This window comes from Lacerta agilis, chromosome 14 (assembly GCF_009819535.1).
Source record: "Lacerta agilis isolate rLacAgi1 chromosome 14, rLacAgi1.pri, whole genome shotgun sequence".
Lineage (NCBI taxonomy): Eukaryota > Metazoa > Chordata > Lepidosauria > Squamata > Lacertidae > Lacerta > Lacerta agilis.
In genome coordinates, this window is record NC_046325.1 from 32,992,736 (window position 1) to 33,012,606 (window position 19,871).

The 19,871-nt window shown below is 48.4% G+C and overlaps 1 protein-coding gene across 2 annotated transcripts in view; it reads right to left on the minus strand.

Annotated features, from left to right (window-relative positions):
• Window positions 1–1,207: 1,207 nt before the first annotated feature.
• Window positions 1,208–19,871, minus strand: part of FAM117A (family with sequence similarity 117 member A) — a 35,675-nt gene continuing 17,011 nt past the window's right edge. Inside the window, exons 2-8 of one of the 2 annotated variants that reach the window (XM_033169349.1) lie at window positions 17,502–17,674; window positions 11,197–11,286; window positions 9,139–9,252; window positions 7,845–7,979; window positions 6,409–6,637; window positions 3,622–3,742; window positions 1,208–2,921 (exon numbers count right to left, since the gene is read on the minus strand). In XM_033169349.1, the coding sequence (XP_033025240.1) occupies window positions 2,582–2,921; window positions 3,622–3,742; window positions 6,409–6,637; window positions 7,845–7,979; window positions 9,139–9,252; window positions 11,197–11,286; window positions 17,502–17,674 (1,202 nt within the window). In that variant the 3' untranslated portion in view covers window positions 1,208–2,581. The remainder of the gene's footprint in view (window positions 2,922–3,621; window positions 3,743–6,408; window positions 6,638–7,844; window positions 7,980–9,138; window positions 9,253–11,196; window positions 11,287–17,501; window positions 17,675–19,871) is intronic. The other variant, XM_033169350.1, reaches the window with a different exon arrangement.

Below are 19,871 nucleotides of genomic sequence, written 5' to 3' on the forward strand. Positions count from 1 at the left end.
GGTTCGGGAGGCGGGGCCCGCCGGGAAGGGCTTTCGCCTCGTGTCGGAGCCTTATTGCTGGTTCCGGGAGAGGGCGGAGCCGCGGGTGGCAGCGGCTAGGCGACACGGCAACGTGAGGATTCGGGATACACGTGTCAGGGCTTCCTAAAGGACACGTGTTTGCTGCTGCAGTAAATTACTTATTGCGCTTATTTACCGCCTTCCTTCCCCCCCCCCCCAAATAATTATAATTAAGGAGGAATAAACGAAGCAGCGCCTGCACAGATATCAAGTGCTGAGTCCTGGCGGGATGCCACTTCCAGTCCCCTCTGGTATGAACGTGCCTTCAATTTTATGCACAAAAAAGACAAACACAAGATGGTTTTTCTTACTTGCTAGCCTTCCAGCTTAACCTAAAATTACCCCGTCCTCGTGGCCTTTTGGTTCAGCTGGGAGCTGACATGCGCCTTCTTAACCCATCCTTCTGATTTTCTAATGGTAAATGGCTCAAGAAACCTAGCAAATTAAATCCCTTTTAGGGAAGTTGCTCTGATTAAGTCCTGCCTTTCACAACCCAAAGTGGCCTGTTTTGCTTAATTAAGAAAACTGATATGCCCCTTGATAATAAAAAAAGCTGAACAAAAACTTCAGTAGTCGTGGTGACTCCCTTTGAAGCTTATATGCTGTCTCACAGTTGAACACCTGGTCTTTATAGATGTTACCTGGCTCCCAAATGTCTCTCCTCTGCTTCTCCAAGTTCAGCATGCTATGCAGCCATTGTTGCCATCTACTACTGTTGCCCGTCTCTGAACTCATTAGGATGGCCTTGGCGTGACATGGGAAGAATGATGTGGCAGTCACAAACCTCCCATCAGCCAAAGTCCACAGGCTCCAGAAAAAATGTTTTGGCTCTTCTCTAAGTTTAACATGCATTGTTACCAGTCTCTTGAGCTCATTAGGATGGTCTTCACATCATCAGGAAAAGTGTATACTTAAAGCCTGTATTAACTGAAATCCATAGCCTCCTAAAGTATATTATTCCCAGTTTAAGCCAAACTCTTTCACTAGAGATTAATTAATAGGTTCGACTGATAACAGATACCAACCCAAGAATATGCCACCCATCTGTAGATTTCTTATTCTTTTTACAGAGCTGCAAGTGTGTCCAACACTTCATCCAATCCCACTGACCAATCTCTACTTCTCAGACAAGGCGCAGTACAGATACTTCAGATACCCAACAATTTTATTTTTTTAATTGGTTTAAACACCAAAATCTGCAAAAGCCTCTCAAAGACAAGGCAGTGATCCTCCAAGGCTAACATTCTTCCTTAAGCTTTTGTGATACATACATTAAAATTTACAAAACTTCAAAAGTAGCTGCAAAAATACTGTTTTCAAATAGAAAATATAGTTTCCATCTCAGGTTCAAGAAAACCTTTTCAATGCAATCCAGAGGCTTAGCAAAAAGACGAGTCACTTTCATTTCTAATACTTTGCAATCAAGGCATCACCAGGTTTAAGGCCTTTCACAGTTGTGCTGTGGGGGGGGGATGTGGGTGGCCTACCTAAAATGTAAGTTTAAGTGAACCATGGGATCTTTGGAGTGTTCTGTGCATTAAAAAGTAGGGTTAAAGCTGAGCAGATCCCCCTGACCTAACAGCCAGAATTGTAGTAGTGTCAGACCTAACTGGACTGGCCAAATCATTACAATTAAAAAAAGGAAGGAAGTGGATTTGATATACTAAGAGCTGCATTCCACCAGGGAACTTTAGACATTGTTCTGGCTTCAGCATCAGTTTCCTTTGCCAGAACTGTTGCAAGAAATCTCCTCAAGAGGTCCACTGGAAAAGATGTCTGGGGAGTGTGTGAGGGGGGAGGGGGGGGAAAGAGAACATTCCCTTATTCTTACTCCATAAGGGAAGGGAGTAAGACCTCAAAAAAGGCACACAAGTTGAATTTCTGTCAATTCAACTTCTAACTGTTACAGCATTATTGGACGAGAAAATGCGTCTTTCAAGCATTTAGCTGTGTTCCAGTAATGCTAGTCCCATAGAGTGCAGGGCAGGATGCAAAATAATCTCTAGATGTCTCATTCCCTGGAAACAGATTGCCCAGCACAACTCTTGCCCAGCAGCCATCTGCTAGAGCAGCGTACACCAGTTCCTCTGGATACATGTAAATCCTTTCATCCTCCCTAGTCTGTGGAAAGCCTGAGACACATCCTTAGGATAATTAAAAACAAAACAAAACATACACGAGCTCTTGCCTCACCCAGCAAGCAAACAAGAGGAGGAAAAACCCGGTAGCTTATAGTGTGTATATTCCATCAGAGAGGATGAGGTGCTCTTTGGACATCGCAATAGCAGGACAGTGACATGAACCTGTAGGGAAATGAAGTGCTTTTAAGTACCAGGAGTCAAAAGGGAAAAAAAACTACTGCGGCTGCAGAAAAGTCCAGTGGCAGTCTGCATTTTTTTAAGGCAGTTGCTGGAGGACTTGTGTCCTAGAAGTGCTCTGTTCTCTCCATTCCAAGGCACTCTTCTCCACAGGCCATGGAGGGACCACAGATTCATTTTGGGTCTGCCCCTCTCCCTGAGCTTCAGACAACCAGGGAGCTGTGGAAGAGGACGGTGTCTTCAGCCTGGTGCCGCTTCCAAGTCTCCAAGCTCAGCGGAGGCGATTTCGGGTTCTCGCCGAAGTCGTCTCCCCTCGAGTCTTTCCGCAAACTGAGGATTGGGACCGTGTGAGTGGGCTGGCAGGAGAACGTGCCCGGTGGCATGGGGCTGGGAGAGGAAGAGAAGTCTCTGAACAGGAAGTCCACACTGGGAATAAAAGGCTTCACCAGGCTGAATCGGCAAAAGGCAGAGCCAGTTGGGTTGAAGTGAACTTTGTTCTTATCGGGACAGGAGGGCAGGAAAGTCTGATCAGGGCTTGGAGGCCTGGAGACGGAGAAACCACAAGGAGAAAAAGGTGAGGAATGCAAAGATTGATGCCATCAACTGGCTGAGTTTCGACTGGTCATCGTAAAGATCTTTTACAGTGGGAACAGCAAGGAGGAGTGTGTGAAGGAAGAGAATCTTTGACGTTCCTCGGTTTTGCACTTTGGGACATTGGCGGGGAATCTGCGGTCCAACAACACCTGCAGGGTCCAACTCCCATCAGGCCCAGCCATCGTGACTGATGGTTAGGAATGTTGAGGGCTGGTTGGATCGTGATGTTCTCCCCAACCCCTGTGGGCCACTCACATGTCAATCACTTGACATCACCACGACATTAGGAAAAGCGTTCCTCCCTGAACCATTCGCGGTTTAACCTTTCAGCCAACAGGCTCATATAGAAAGCCCCACTTTGGGCAGGGTTTGCTGTCACGGCCAGTCAGCTGATTGCTCTTGCCAGGTAGGGCTTGCCGTCAGTGCCAACCAGGGGTACACTTTAAGGCTCCAAGTTCTTCATTTGTCCCACACATATGACACGAGGTGGGTGGGTGTGTACTTTGGGGAAAGCAGCCTCAGGGGCTAAATTAGGACCCCCTAATTTGGACCACAGGCCAGAGGTTTCCCAGGGCTGATCCTGTAGGAGGTGGACTGCATTGTATAAGGCTGCAGTATCTCCCTAGAGGCAAGTGCCCTTCTTACTTACGCAGCTTCCTCAAAAGCCCGGATTTTCTCACAACCCTCCGGAGGTTCCCGCTTGAACACATAGGTGTGGTTGGGACGAGGAGACAGGGCAAAAGCAAGGACTGGAGAAGTGCTGCCGTTTTCTGGCAGAAGTGGGGAAGAAAAAGAGAAAGGCTTAAATGTGACACAGACAAATGCAGAACCAGTAATGCTTTAATGCATCTAGATCTGGAAGAATCGTTTGCATTATGTCCCATCCAGGTAATTGATTTTAAAGCTATTCTTGTTGCGTCTTCTGTACATTCAGCCTTACTAAAAATCAAGTGTTTTTTATATGTATAGGCAGAGTCCCTATGGAAACAAACAGCAAGAGTTGTCAGTGTTTAGACTGCACCGCTTTTATACTTTTGTTGCCAACTACTGTGACACCCATTTTTAAACAAAATGGTGGTTGATAAAGGTTCTTCTCAATAAAGGTTCAAGTGCAGATTCAGGCCTGTCTGTGTATCCTGTAAACAGAAGGAAAGCTTTGGGTTTGATCAGCTTTGGAAGTCTGGCCTGCTACCTCCCTTGCTCTTGGTCTCTGCTTCCCGTTTCCAACTTCTCCCCCTTCTTACACATTTAGGGGGCACACTCAGAAATGCCTCAACATTTACAAGTCCTCCCTCCATCCTTTCCCCCTTCACTGGGGTATCACGGAATACCGTGGACTTTTCCCTGCCCTTGCTGCCATAAAAAAGGTTACAAAACTAGCAGCCAGGTCCATATGTAAAGAAGGAGAGATCATGCAGCGGATGCAGAGGGTGGGATTTTTCACCATTTATCTATCTATCTATCTATCTATCTATCTATCTATATATATATATATATATATATATGTTCCCATTGCGTGTGCGTGTGACACCACCTTGCTCCATAACCACTGGACCAAATCCCATCAAATTAGGACAAAGCGTAACTTGACCATCAAGGAAGGATCTGGCGTAATAAAAATTAAAAAAAACCACACCTGTCATGCCTAAAATAAAGGATAAAGGGGGGGGGGGGAAGTGGCGTGCCTATTATACCTCACCAGCAAAAGGAATGAAGAGTCCAACAGCATCCAATAGAAAGGTGGATCGCCCGTCGACATCATCAGACCTTGCCAGAGCAACTATGCCTGTGACCTCACCTAAAATGGCCGCCACAGCTTTGCATGCGCCGAGAAAAAAAGAACACGGAGCAGGAGGCATGCCTGGGAGGTCGCACTGAGTAAGACCAGCTCTGAGGGGATTGTGTCGCTGGGGTGCGTGATTTTGGGACTGGGGTGGGGGAGAATGCCCTTTAAGGTCGCCAGTGCCCTCACCTAAAATGCCCACCGCAGCTTCACATGTAAAATGCATCTCTGGGTTATTTGTGGGGCATAGGAATTAGTTCATTTCCCCCCCAAAAATATAGTCCAGCACACCACATGGTCTGAGGAAAAGTGGACCAGCCCACGGCTGAAAAAGGTTGCTGACCCCTGCTCTAAAGGGACAGGGAAGAATGAAAACAGGAGCTTCTAGAATACTCTAGAGGTCAGGAGAATTTTAAAAAGAAAAAAGGAAAAGAAAAAACCGACAGCAACACGTGGCCGGGCCAGCTAGTCTTCATATAAGACTTGAGAAATTTGGTTTGATACACTTACAGTCAGGAGGATTCTAAATGCCCAAATAATTAGAACGGCAATTATTTAGGGATAAAAGACATGATATCCTGAATGAGCAGGGTCAGATTTGGAATGAAGTTCGAGCTGTATAGGCACATCACACTCTGTGCTATCCCTAATGTCCGTACTCTTCTCTTCAACTGCTTGGTGGGCACCAATGATCCATGGAAAGGGAAGAGCAGGTTGGATCTCTTTATTTTAGGGTTTAACTGCTCTGAGTTAGCAATGCAGCGCAAGTCAGTAAAATGAGGTTCATGCTCCATTGCTTGCCTTTGGTTACCCCCCCCCCCAATTCCAAGGCAAGTCTATGGGCGTCGATGTGCTGTTGCTGTTTTCTGGCAGGATTCAATCACATACCAGTAAATGCAGGTTGTGCAACTGAAGCAAATTAATGAGGATGACGACGATGACGTATTATTTATACCCCACCCATCTGGCTAGGTTTCCCCAGCCACTCTGGGCAGCTTTCAACAAAACACTGAAAACACTAAAACTTCAAACATTAAAAACTTCCCTAAACAGGGCTGCCTTCAGAAGTCTTCTAAAAGCCAGATACAGTAGTTGTTTATTTCCTTGACATCTGAGGGGAGGGCGTTCCACAGGGTGGGCGCCACCACTGAGAAGGCCCTCTGCCTAGTTCCCTGTCACCTCACAGTGAGGGAACCGCCAGAAGGCCCTCTGAGCTGGACCTCCGTGTCCGGGCTGAAAAATGGGGGGTGGAGATACTCCTTCAGGATTGGGTCTTGTGCCAAAAACAACAACAAAAACCCACCTCCCCGAAAGATCGGACTTTTTTGCAGTAAGCGTCTGGAAAATTGTGGGGAGACTTTGCTTTGATGCAACGTCATATACACAAACCCATCAGAGCGAAGGCTCATTCAATAACCAATGCCGCCTGACCTCCCTGCAAACAAATCAGGATGACTGCTCGATAAATAGGGATGCCTGGGAGCACCCTATGCTGTCCTCCAACTTCCAGGCCGTGTTTGTGTACTGTGGAGGGTGGGGGGGTCAAGAGGAATTTGGGGCAAACAAGACCTGAAAAACCCTCTTTAAAAACGCGCAACTTTCCAAGGGTCCCACGTGCCCGGAGCAAGTTCTTACTAGCCCCTTCTAGCTTACCTTTTCCCTTAGCCTCCACTGGCGGCTTTTCCAGCACACCGGGGGAAAGTTCCTCAGTCGCTGCTTGAGCAGGCGTGTGCAGGGACCGCCCAAAGGCAGCTGAAGGGGACGGAGAGAGAGAGAGGCTGCTGCAGCTGCTACTGCTGTGCTCCACCCGCAGTAGTAAGGCTTCTCTGGTGCTTCTCGGCAGCGGGGCTGGGGCTCTGTGGCCATCGGGGACATCCAGGATCTAGAAGGGAGACCCTTCTTAAATTAATACTGGTTCACTTAGGGGCCTTTTTACTTCAGCTCTTATTTCAAGGCAGCTACTGCAAGATCAATGCATTTATTGGGAGGGAAAAAACCCAAGACCCTGTCCTGCAGCAGTGCTGTTTAAAAGGCGTGCCAGGTATTTCACTGTAAACAGCTGTAGTTTGCCCTCCAGAGGAGACACTGCACATCTGCTGTGCCTCCAAGTTCTACCCTCTATACTCCTTTTGTTCTGTGTTTGCACATTCACTTCAAGTGCATATTTGTTGCTGATGAAGCCTAATTATGGCGAAACAAGGACTGTAATCCAGGTAACCTTGTCCTTCTTTGACGTTTTCTTCGTGGCAACTTCACCTGTATCTCTTGGAGTGGCGAAACTACAGAGTCATCTCCAGCCTCTACAACCTGCATCATGCTCCACAATATCTATCACACCCCTCTGTGGCAACGTTCATGTTGCAGACTGGCAAGACTATAATTATTACATCTATGCTTGACTTTTGTCTGCCTTGGGACCTTGATCTGTATTATGTGGATCTCATGATACATATGGACACATGTTGATGTCATATATTTACAGTTGAATAGTTGTACCCATCTATTATTATGTTTGAGTTCTATATTGTATCTGTTTATATGTACAACTGATGAAAATTGAGATTACTTTAGCAGCCGGTTACGATCTTTGTGTGTTTGGTGCCTCAAAGGCCAGCTATGGAGCGAGGGAAGGATGCAATACAGCCCCAGAGTTCAAGAGAACCAAATCAAACATGTACTTAGAAGTGTGTTATGAACCTTCAGGTGTGGTCTTTTTCGAAGTCATGGGAGATGAGGTTACTACTGTAGGATTCCTCAAGCATTTGGAGATTTAAAAATAAAAATTGAATCACCATAGAAAGCCAGCGGCCCTCATTGAGAAGAAGGGGCTGGCTGTGGCTAGCTGCTGGTGCTGTAGGTTCACCCTATCTGTACTTTAAAACAGCCGTAACAGTTTCTATATGAGTCTTTGGAAATTTCAGTGCAGAGAATTTCAGTGTACAGCTCAGCGTATGAGTGTGTGTCAGGGGTGGGGGCTTTGTATTCAGCTAGTGGTGCAAAAGACGGCAAAAGAGGTCACAAAGGTGTGCTCTGCATAATAAGTCCCTTCTGTCTTGCCCCAGCAGTGTTGAGAACCAGCCGTAACTCACCCTGAGGAGCTCCTCATCTCCTTGCTCTTTTACAAACGCTTCTTCCAGTTCTTGATTGAGACCGTCGAGGCTGTTGTGCAAACAGGGGCTGATCGGCACAGCAGTCAGGGCTGGAAAGGGTGCAGGCGGGGAAACCTACAACAAGGACATGCAGCAATGTGGTAAAACAAGCCACCGACACCTTTTTTGCAAGAATAGTATTCTCTACAGCAGTGGTTCTTTAAGGGTGCGGCGAGCATGATGGGAAGATTCAAGGAAAATCAAAGAAACATTTAAAACATTTCAGTATAGTACAGTATAATTTTTTTTTTTAATTTGCAGAATATGGATAGGTATTGTTCCAAAATCAAGCTAAGCTAGTTTTTTCTTTTAAGTTTCTAATGTTTCTTTTTCTAATGTTTCCTCTGCGTTCATTTCTAATCTTCTTTAGTAACTTTATAACATTGTAAAATCTTCTTTCTCATCAAATCCTTATAAACAATAATGTATTTCTTGTCAGTGTAAAAAAGACTGGGTGTGGCATGAGCAAATTTTTATTCTGAAAGTTTGAGAACCACTGCTCTACAGCCGATCATATCCTTGTCTAATACTGAGCTTCGAATGCTCTCCTCTGTTTGCCCAAGGGATATTGAGAGGCCAGGGGTTGGGGAACATGTGGCCTTCCAGATGTTTCAGGAATGCAACTCCCTTCATGCCTGCCCATTGGGCCATGTGGGCAGGGGCAACAACATCTGGAAGGGCACCGGTCAAGTAGGTGCATACTTAATGGGCCAGGTTCCACCACTCTGGTCTGGTATGATGCGGACTCAGACCACTGGTCCATGCAACCTGTCCCTGACCCATCTGGCAATACACTCTCAGATAAAGGTCTCGATTCCCGATTCCCTTCTGATCACATGCCTCTCAGACCCTGAACCCTCTCCTCCTTTTGGTCCAAGGGATGCAGAGAGACCCGGATGCTGAGAAATGAACCTTGAATGCCTAGTTCAAAGGGCAGCTCAAGCACAATCACATGAGCTTGGAGCAAGGCTCTTGATCTCCGCAAACGCAACAGCCAGCACAGGCCAGTAGGAAGTGTATGCGCACCCCAGATTCCTCGCATTGTCCTGGGTGGTGCTGAAGAGAATGGTTTTGCCCTCCCCCAACCTGCAAATGCAGCAGCAGAACTGAATACTTTAAACTCTTTCCCAAAAATAGCCTCAAGCTCGTCTCTTGCCAACAGCCCATCGACAGCTGGACCCTGTTTCCCTCTGGCCGGATGGGGGCAAACAAAGGAGAGGGATGTGGTGCATACCTTGGCTGGCGAGAGGACACTATGATCCCCCTGGACGGGGCAGCTCTGGTCTTTCTCTTTGCTATTCCGGGCACCGAGTTTCGTTCTCTGGAGCTGCTGCTTCAGTTTGGCAATCTGGGGAATGAGAAGGCAACCGGCATTTAGAAGAGGCAAACGCGCAACGCACTACAAGCACAGGGGGCAAATTCTGCAAGGCGCCCTTCCAGTGCCGGCTGACAGTCATAGATTCGTAGAGTTGGAAGGGACCCCGAGGGTCCTTTTGTCCAAACCCCTGCAATGCAGGAATAAGCAGTTGTCCCACCATGCAGGGAACGAACCTGCAACCTTGGCATTATGAGCACCACGCTCTAATGAACTCGGCCATCTGGGATAACTTGCTGCCCGATAATCAGACCGTTCTGATAGGACCAGCCTTTCCTCGAAGAAGGTGTCACCTTTTTAGCAACTGGGAGTAACACAGCTAGGCCTGATTTTTTGGAAACACAGGCAGGGAAGCAGCGGCAGCAGCTGCTCTGCTTCCTGTGGGCAATCGGGGAGGCCTCTCGTTCACTCTGCAGGGGGCTCCTTCTGGAATCTGTGGGGACCTTTCTGCTGTGAGTTTTTTAAACACACACACACACACACACACAGGATCCTTTCAAAAGGAAGAGGCAGCACCTAATAACCGTTATTCATGAAACAGATTTTAAAAAATGCAACCATGAAACTTGATGCATCGAATGCTTTTTACCATATAGCTTTTGTAAGGGAATAACCTAACACTTTGAACCGTTTGAGAGAACCTACAGATGGATTTATAGGGACGCGGGTGGCGCTGTGGGTTAAACCACAGAGCCTAGGGCTCACCTATCATAAGGTCGGCGGTTCGAATCCCCGCAATGGGGTGAGCTCCCGTTGCTCAGTCCCTGCTCCTGCCCACCTAGCAGTTCGAAAGCACGCCAAAGTGCAAGTAGATAAATAGGGAATGCTCCGGCGGGAAGGTATACGGCGTTTCTGTGTGCTGCTCTGGTTCGCCAGAAGCGGCTTAGTCATGCTGGCCACATGACCCGGAAGCTGTCTGGGGACAAATGCTGGCTCCCTCAGCCTATAGAGCAAGATGAGCGCCGCAACCCCAGAGTCGTCTCCGACTGGACCTAACAGTCAGGGGTCCCTTTACCTTTACCTTACAGATGGATTTTTCTCTAGGTGGCCTTCTCTAATTTCTCTCACTGGAGAAGAGACACTGCCAGGTTTATTATATTTTGCCCTCAAAGATACTTATGGGAAATCCATTGGGTGCATCAAACCTTGTTAAAAAAATACTGTAATAGGTTCAATGGGGGGGGGGAACCACTAGTTCCAAGGCTTCTGCTAGGCACTGCAAGCAATGCTGACTTAATGCACCAACATCCTGACTTGTTGTCAGTGGAGTCTTGCCTCTTAGGGCAAATGGGGCGCTGCCCCACCCATCCCAGCCTGTCCTCAGCCAGCCCCTACTCCCCGTCTTCTTACTTACAATCATTACAGAGGGTGTCAGCTTACACCTCCATAAGAACTCAACAGGGAGGATGGTGATAAAGGCAGAATCAGCTGGCTCTGGCTCCCCCTACTGTTGGGCTTCCTGCCTTCAGCCCTACCAATGCGCAGCAGCCGCTACTGCTTTTGGCGAATTACTGCTTGCAGTGATCGCAAGCAGCACTCAGCACCCGGATTATTACTGTAAACCATGGTTTCCCAAACTTGGGTTTATTACTGTAAACCATGGTTTCCCAAACTTGGGTCTCCAGCTGCTTTTGGACTACAATTCCCATCATCCCTGACTGCTGGGTCCTGCTAGCTAGGGATGATGGGGGTTGTAGTCCAAAAGGCTGGAGAGACCCATGTTTGGGAAAGCCTGCATGGTGGAAAGGTTCCTTATTTGATGAAACAACCTGCCAATCGGTATTATCTGTGAAGGATGCTAATTCTAGGTTTCTGGGATGCTCAACGCAGACCAGTGGCTGAGTTTCCTTTGCGCACTGTGCAGTGGGGGGGGGGGGGAGAATCCTTTCCGCTTGGCTTGCTAAGCAGCTCTCTCACCTCTCTGCGGTGATCCACGCTACTCCACGAGGCCGAACGCTTGTGGGCAGTGGCTTTCCCCACCTCGGCTTCGTGCCAGGACACAGGAGTCTGCAAAGAAGGGAGCAAGGTGATCAGAAGAGCACGGCCAGTCCAAGCGAGTTCCAACACGGCAGTCTACTTTGCAAGAGTCATTCCGAAAACATGCCATTGGAGGGAGGGAGCTTCATGCCGAAGGGCTAATTTGTGCGACTTTGGAAAATGAAAAAAATAAAAAATCACTTTCCTACAGGAACTAAGTGTACAAGCACATTGCCATGATACCTAGGAAACTCTGGCTGCTGCTCTCAGTGCATTTGGAATCCAGGGCAAAATGCTTGGCCGGCATTTTCCTACACAACGACGTTGGCATAAAATGTCATGGATTACACAGGCCTGGACGGAAAAAGCCCAACTAAAACGTTCAAGAAAGATTTGTGAACTACTTTCTGTGCCTTCACATCTTCCTTGCAGAGTACGATAGCCAAAATTCACATAAGAGTTTGTGTTCCACACAAGTTGCTTTCAGGAAAATTATCCCAGAAGGGTTCCCAGAGGAGGAAAACCTTAACTCAAGAAGAATGTTCATCCACATTTCAGCCAGTGAAGTCCAAGTGGAGCTCCATACCACTTCTTTTTGAGGGGGAATATGCCTTCCACTAGGGCTGGGTGATATATCATCAAAAACCAGCTTGGAGTCCATATTGTGATTATAAGCTTCATAATTTTCGACCTGGCAATATATTGCAAATCTTGAGGAGTGTGCGCTATGCAAAAATCACCAAGCGGGAAAAACTGAAGCCCACAAAGGCACCTCTCGATTCCTGCAACACCTGTTGACTCTGCTGCCGGCAAAAATCACGACGTGAGAAAAACCGCAAAGGCAACCAACGCTTCTACATGGCACCATCCTTATTTCAGATGCCCTAGGCTGGAAAGTTAGCTCGAACCGCTGCAAATCCCTACTGGTACAGGCCTTGCGAGTTGTGGTAGGGGAGTTGCAAGGGGCAGGACCCAGACATTTTGTGGAACTGTAGAATGCCAATGACCCTTCACGCCAGAAATAAAATGTGCCCACAAGTGTTAATGCGGAGCCAAGGGTTGCCACCCAACCCTTCAGCAAAGCTTTTCGGGAGCAGGAGCCAATAGCAACCACACTCGAGGTATTTTTAAAACCTCGAGATAAACCCTTATCTTTCAAGTTACAAAGTGCTGGTCATGAGAGGGAAATTCCACCCATGCCGGCGTGGGAGAGACTCACTCCCCATGCGGCAGCGACGTCTCAAAAAACTATTTGCAGGTGAAACCACTGCCCGCAGTGCAGAGCGCTGATAACTGCGGCACCGTGGTGCAAGCTTCCTGGCCTGGCTGCCAGAATGGCTGAGCTGCCCTGCCTGGAAACCCCACATTGGGTTGCAGCGGAGAGCCCAGAAAGACTTGCAGTTTCACTTTATTGTGCTTCGTTGTTGAAACGCAGATCGGCCGGCAGATTTCATGCCCTGCCCTGAGCTCAGGGAACGCTGTAGGCTGCCTCCATTCCTAAAGCGTGCACAAGAGCTTTGAGGAGTATATGGGGGGAAAAAAATTGCTCTGAAAAAAGTATGTTGATATGCATGGATTAAGTATGTAAAGTATGAGCGAGAACAATAATCAGAAGTGGCTGTAAGAGGTGTCTTATCCAAAGAATGCAATGACGGTATTTAAATTTGAGCTAAAGGAAGTCGAGTCGTGGTGGAGGGAAGTCACGGGGGTAGGGTATGTATTTTCTTTAGTTTGATTTTGTATTAGTATTTGTTTAATTTTCTGTAACATTTATTAAGAAATAAATAAAAATTAAATAAAAAAATAAAGTGTGCACAAGATCTGGCTAGGGGTGGAGATGGAATGTGTGTGTGTGGGGGGGGGTCTCTCCTGCCCCACATTCCCTCTCCACCCCCTAGCCAGATCTTGTGCACACAGAGACCCCCCACCCCAAAAGCTGCAGCTCTTGGTGCTGCTGCCACGGGGGAGGCCTGACTTTGAGCACCCTGCCCCTGCAGGCCCAGCCTTCTGCCATGAGGTAGGAAGTTTCCAAACACGTTATTCTAGTGGTGGCCAAACAGCTTCCGCCGAGCAGGAGAGAAGGGGAGGAAAGTGCTTTGAGAAGACAACCACAAGGTCAGATAATTTGCAGGGAAGGGCGTGCCTCTCGAGTCTCATCCCCAAGGCTACAAATATAAATAAATCCTTTGTCTTCACAGCAGAAAGCGAGCCGCAGCACCCACAGAAAGCCAGGAGGTTTGGGAGGATCTGTTGCAACGTTAAACCAGCTCTTGCACACAAGAGGGGAAAAAGGATTTCAAGCACTCGCTTCACCTGCGACCTGAGCTTGCGCAGTCTACCCCGAGATACCCAAGCTTTCCCCACGGGAGAGGGGTGAAGAAGTGGGCGCAGCACCAGAACGGCAGGCTGCACAAAGAACGTGCCGGCCTTGGGCTAGGGGGACTCGGGTTCAAGTGCTCGGCTTGCCCAGCCAACTTTTAAAAAAGGCTCTCAACTGGGCTTATCTAAAAGGGTTGTTGCGAGGATGAAAATGGGCCAACCCCCAAGTTCCTTGGTCTGGGGCAGGTTCAATAAGGAAGACTTTGTGGTTGGTCAAAGCTGGCTGCGTGACTTGGCTAAACCAACATTACAGTCACTGTGCAGGGGCTACCCTAGACCTGCCTTGCACAGGTGGACTTGCATAGCTCTGATCCAGCCTCTTCTGTAAGGGTCATAGGTCAGGGATAGAGCAGCTACTTTTCATGCAGAAGGTCCCAGGTTCAATCCCCGGCATCTCTACCTAGGCTTGGGAAAGACCCTTGTCAGAAAAGCTTTGCAGGCTGCTGCCAGTCAGTGTTGGCAATACTAGATGGACTACAGGTCCGACTCAATGTAAGGAAGCTTCCCATGTACTTATTTGATCACCGGGATCAGCAGATGCCATAGGGCTGTGGGTTCCAACATCGCAGGAGACCCAAGGCCTGGTTCTTGCACAAGCGGTCAAACTGCGGGAACTCTACTGCTTCATGTATACATTAGTACTCCTGCAGGCACTCCCAACTCCCTGCACTTGGAAGTCTAGCATGTCAGGAAGAAAGGGTTTTCAAGTTCTCCATGCGAAGGAGTTTCATTTTTATAAAAAGCCTATTCAGCAACATGAGACTTTGCGCATGGTTTGAAGAGGTATGGCGCAGGTACACATTTACGGCTGCACCAAAAAACAGCCCAAAGTCTGGCCAGGAGGGACAGCACACTTGGTGATGGCACTGCCATTCTTGAATTCTATCCCCAGGGAAACCTGCCCGGCCACTGCTTTGCAGCTTCAGGCTCCCAATCAACAGGTTTGTTTTTCCAGGATTTAATACCTCGGGGCCCAGTCTTCTTGTATTTTTATAGCTTCGCTGGGCTGCTTTTCCAGCTCCTGCCATGCTGTTAACTTTGCCTAATGGTGGGTTGTTGTTTTTAATGGATCTGCCTCCTTTCCAAGCTGTTGCTACTCTGAGCACCTCTTAATGGATGAAACATTGAACCCTGCAGGGAGCCACTCAAACTAATGTACCTATTTGGTCCCTGCTTGCGAGGCTGGTTTTGTAACACGTTCTCTATCTAGGCACTCCAATTAAAAAGGCTAGATTCATCTCCAGCTGAAAGGGGCTGAGGCTGTCCTTTTGTCTCAGAAGGACCATTTGTTGCTCTGCAGAAATATTTATGGGTTGCCAAGGCTTCCTTGATGGCTGGAGGCTCCCCACTCCACCCGGGAGCGCACACGCCTCGCACTGAGCAAGCCTCTCTTCCATCGCAAGAGCCCTCGCTCTCAAAAGCAGCGCATGGCACACAGCCCTGAGAAACGTTATATAAGGGTTTTGGCCCAGGGCGGCGAGCCGAGCTGAAAGAGCCTCTGAGCACTGAGCCCCTTTCCAGGAGGACAGCTGCCTCTGCAACAAAAGCCAAGGAAAAGTCAAGCGTTGCCTCTAAAACCAGCTGAAGCACAACAGGGAAGGCCTTCCCTAGAAAGCCAGACACAAAGAGGAGGGCTTGAGACTTAGGACAGCACTCTCACCCAGCCCAGGCATGCATGCATTTTGCAGGGAAAGGCATTTAGACTAGAAGTTTACCCATGCTCAAGGTTATCCAGCAGATTTTTTTTTTTTGCACAATGTTAAATTTTAAAAGTCCAGCTTAAACCCTTGCACATCTGGTTTTACAAGAGGGTTGCAAAACAGTGACCGGGATATTCCTCTCCCTGTGTGCAAAGCCTTGCTTTAGCTTCAGCCAAAGGGAAAGGAGGCTGGGCAATGCTGTTGCTGAACAAAAGACGGTCCCGCGTGGGGCGGCGGCACTAAGGGTTCTCAGTGCAGTCGCAGGTTGTTGGAGGCAGCCCTCACTCCAAGCCCAGCAAGTCCATTTCTGCTCATGGGTTGCTTTCTGCAGGTTTGGGGTAATGCTGTTTGGCGCAAAAGACACAAACCACACACACACAGTTTCATTTTAAAGTACTTTTGTTTCTGACTTCAGGCCCAACTTCAAAGTTCCTTAATGCTTACTACTCTTCCTTACCATGTACAGCCACCAAATGTGGAGACAGAATCATAGGACTGTAGCGTTGGAAGAGACCCTGAGGATCATCTAGTCCAACCCCCTGCAAATACAGGAATAGGCAGCTGTCCCATACGGGGATTGAACCTCATAATTAGCACAAAGAGGTTACCGGTAAGTTCAGTTACTGGGTTGAATGCCTGGGAAGGGCACACCTGCCTTTTGCCTGCTTCTCCAACCAAACAGTCTGGTAGCACCCTTTAAGGACTAACAGACATGTTAAATGCTTTTGTGGAGTGCAGCAAGGATGGGGAACCTGTGGCACTCCAGATGTAGCTGGACTGCAATGCTCGTTGCCCGTCATCCAACAACTGATGCCTCCTTAGCAACCGCCTCTCGCTTCCCATCAAGCACTGTCTGCTTGACAACTGTGTGGGCTGCAAGTAAGATGAAAGCAGAGGTTCTTCAGGGCACCTGCATCGCCACAGAAGCCAAATCCCATGGTTGTGCAACACAACTGCAAAACAGCCCCTCCAGGCTAGGCCTGGGTGATACATCAATATGAGGAGCAGACCACGATGTCGACTTCGCTCAGCGGTATATCGCTGGTGAAACTGCCACCGCTCCAGAGTCCCTCTGCTAGCGACTTCCTCCTGGGAGCGCTGCTAGCAGAGGGACTCAAGCAGTGGCGGTTTCACCAGCGATATATCATACTGTGCAGAGGGAGGAAAAAATATCTGCACTGGTGAGGCGCCGATACAGCTTGTTCCTCCATCGGCATCTTTTAACTGCTCAGCTGAGGAGTGAGCTCCCTCAGCTGAGCATTTAAAGGATCCGCCAGCCCAGTGCCGGCTCTCGCGCAAACAGGGAGAGCACCAGGGATGGCTCAGTGGGGGCTTGGCAGCCCTCCCACGCCCCAGCTGAGCCATACAAACAAACTGACTTGTCCCAGTCAGCTAGGCAAGGGGTGAAGCTGCCTCAGTTCCCACGGTGAGAGCTGCGGCAATTTCAACCGGTGCCTCGCAGGCTGAGGCCAATGCAGCTTGTTTTTTCAACATTGCGGTATATCGCCCGGCCACGATGTTTGGCTGGTGATATACCACGATGCTGAAAAGCTGGTATCACCCAGCCCTACTCCAGGCATCTCTTGCCTATAGCTAAGGGCCAGTCCTGGGAGATGGAGGGGGGAAGTTCCCCCAAGACTTTGCACGGTGTTTACTGGGGCTGGGCACCAAGACTGCTATAGTGGAGACAGAACTGTACGGGACCTGGCAACAAATGGGAAGTTTGCAATAAGGCAAGGGGCAGGGCTGGGGTGAGTAGGACTGAGAGATATCTGGTTTTCAATGTTGTGATATTCCAGCAGCTGAATACCATGATGTCCGACTCTGGAATGTATCTCGGCTCTTTTTGCTGTCTGCAGGTCATTTGAACTGGCTCAAATTGTCTGAAACCGGTATCATGATCTGAACGCCATACAATTTCTTAATACATCACCCAGCTCTACTCAGGACAAGGTGAACCTCTGGCCTGATCTGGCAAAGCTTTTCTTACAAAGCACTTAAGTTGAGAGCGCTCGTGTAAACACATCACTGCTGATCCCAGCCTGACCTCTGGGGACACAAGCCTAACCAGGCAACATCTCTTGCCACCTTCATGATCTGCCCCATCACCCCTCCATGATCCCTGCCCCCCCCCACTGTCTCTGCAAAAAGGCTATCTCTAGTTACCTGGGTGGATTTGTCACTCATATGCGCTACGGCAGCTCCTTCCGCATCCCGAGGCCACTGGCCCAAGAGGTACGATCCAAGGACGGTGTCTAGGGAGGAAGTGCGCCTCACCCGGGGGGGCCTGTTCCGGCAGGCCTTCTCGACCGGACCAGCCGCAGCACATGGGACACTAGCTGGAGAGGAAGGAAGAGAAACAAGTTAAGAATTCGCAGCATCGCTCCTAAATCTCTTCTACCTGCAGCAGGAGCTTATCTGTTCATTGCCAGAGGGGCCTCAGGTTCCCCATTTGGATACTCCAATTTGTTCAAAATGCAGCACCTACAGTATTAATTATTATTATTATTATTATTATTATTATTATTATTATTATTAGTATACCACCCTATACCCAGGGGTCTCAGGGCGGTTCACAGAATAAAATCAAGATATAAAACCACAAAATACCTAATACAAATAAAAACAGCAACCCAACCCCCCCCCCCAATTTTAAAAGGGCATAGGATGTAAATCAGATCAACCAAATGCCTGGGTTAAAGAGGAATGTTTTTGCCTGGCGCCTAAAGGTGTACAATGAAGGCTCCAGGCCAACTTCCCTGGGGAGAGCATTCCACGGACGGGGAGCATTTACCAAAAGCTTGGATTTTGTTTTTTTTGGACTACGGGGCTCTCCGATGTTGTGCCGTCTCCGTTGGCTCCCGGTTTCCAAGCACAATCCAAAGTGCTAATTTCGACCTTTAAAAAGCCCACACTTCGGGGCCCAGGCTCTCCTTAAGGCTGCTGCCTCCTCCCACTCGGATGGCATTTGACGCCCTTCTCTGTGAAACCCTCGCCATTCAAGATGTGGCGGGTGGGCACGTGGGATTAAGGCCTTCTCTGCAGCAGTCCTCGGGTTTGGGAACTCTTCCCCCAAGGAAAGCTCATTTGAAAGATGGTCAATGCACCCAACTTTTTTTTTTTTTTAATGGAAGACAGGTTTACAGGCTCAAAAGGCTATCTGGTCCAAGCCCAGTTTCAAGAACCCTAAGAAGGGAGAGCAGGAGGGGTCCTGATGTTGCCAAACAACCGTCAGCAGACCGAATAGGCACCCTGGTCAGCTGGCCAAGCTTCCCCACTATAGAGAGTTGTATTAGAGTGAAATGTATTTCTATACACAGCGCACACACACACACCAGCATGCACAAATTTCATGCAAATCTGAGTGGCTCTTTTTACTCCTCTGATCCCCTCTTAATTTGCTTATAAGGTGCTCAGTCAAAACTCTTGCTTTTGCTCGTCAGCAACTCAATTCTTTTTCCTTTTATTGCTACCGACCTCCTGTTACTTGTTGCGCCGTTTTATTGGTTGATTTATTGCTTTCATTCCTTATTTACTGTAACCAATTTAAAATTTGTTCTACTGTATTTCATTATTGCTGGCCTTGGGAATTCCAGGACGCAGAGGCTGCCACGCATGGTTAATGGTTTACTGTGAATGCAACTCTCCTTACCATGTACAGCGACAAGTACAAGGATATCTAGCTTTAGCTTTACGACGGACCGTTTGTTTAGCTCGAACAAGCCATGAGGATAAACCTCGGCTCTGTGCTGTGGTTTGTTTGGAGCAAAACACCATTAAAGCTAAGCCTAGAAGTGTGGCTTGCAACTCCTGCGCCCATGTTAGGAGAGAAACAAAACAGGACCTCTCTCTGTGTTCACAGCATATTCCTAGCTACGGTTTACTGTGACAGGCAAACTGGGACAAAGTCAGGAAGAGTTCACTTTCCTACCTTGAAGGGCCAATGCAACAGATCAGCCTTCTAGGTGCAGGAGCTAGCATCAAGTTTCCAAGTGTTTCTCTAAGTCCTGCTAAACCCTCTTCCTGTGCACTGACCTGGGATAGCTCAGTCGGTAGAATGTGAAACTCTTAGTCTTAGGGTTCGAGTCTCACGTTGGGCAAAAAGATTCCTGCGCTGCAGGGGGTTGGACTAGATGACCCTCGTGGGTCCCTTCCAACTCTGATTCTATGTGTAAAAAGTGCTGGCTGCACATCCCCTGGGTTTTTCCAAAGGGAAAGGCGGACTCACACCTCCTTTGCAAGAGAGGCAATCTAAGCGCCTTCTGAACACGCTGCACCTGCATCCAATTTAGCGTGAGAAACACGCCGCCCCCCCCAAATCCACTGGCTCGCTCAGTGGCCTTGGGCAATTCTCTCAGCTAAACCTTCCTCACAGGCTTAGAGATGAAATACGAGAGGAGATGGTGTAACACCTAGCCCTCGGGAGAGACATCTAATTGCATCTTAATACATGTGCTTCCCAATTGCTTCTGTACAGGAATGCATCCCCTCCTCTTATTTTTAGACTGTACGCATGTAGGCTGGACCTGGTGTAGG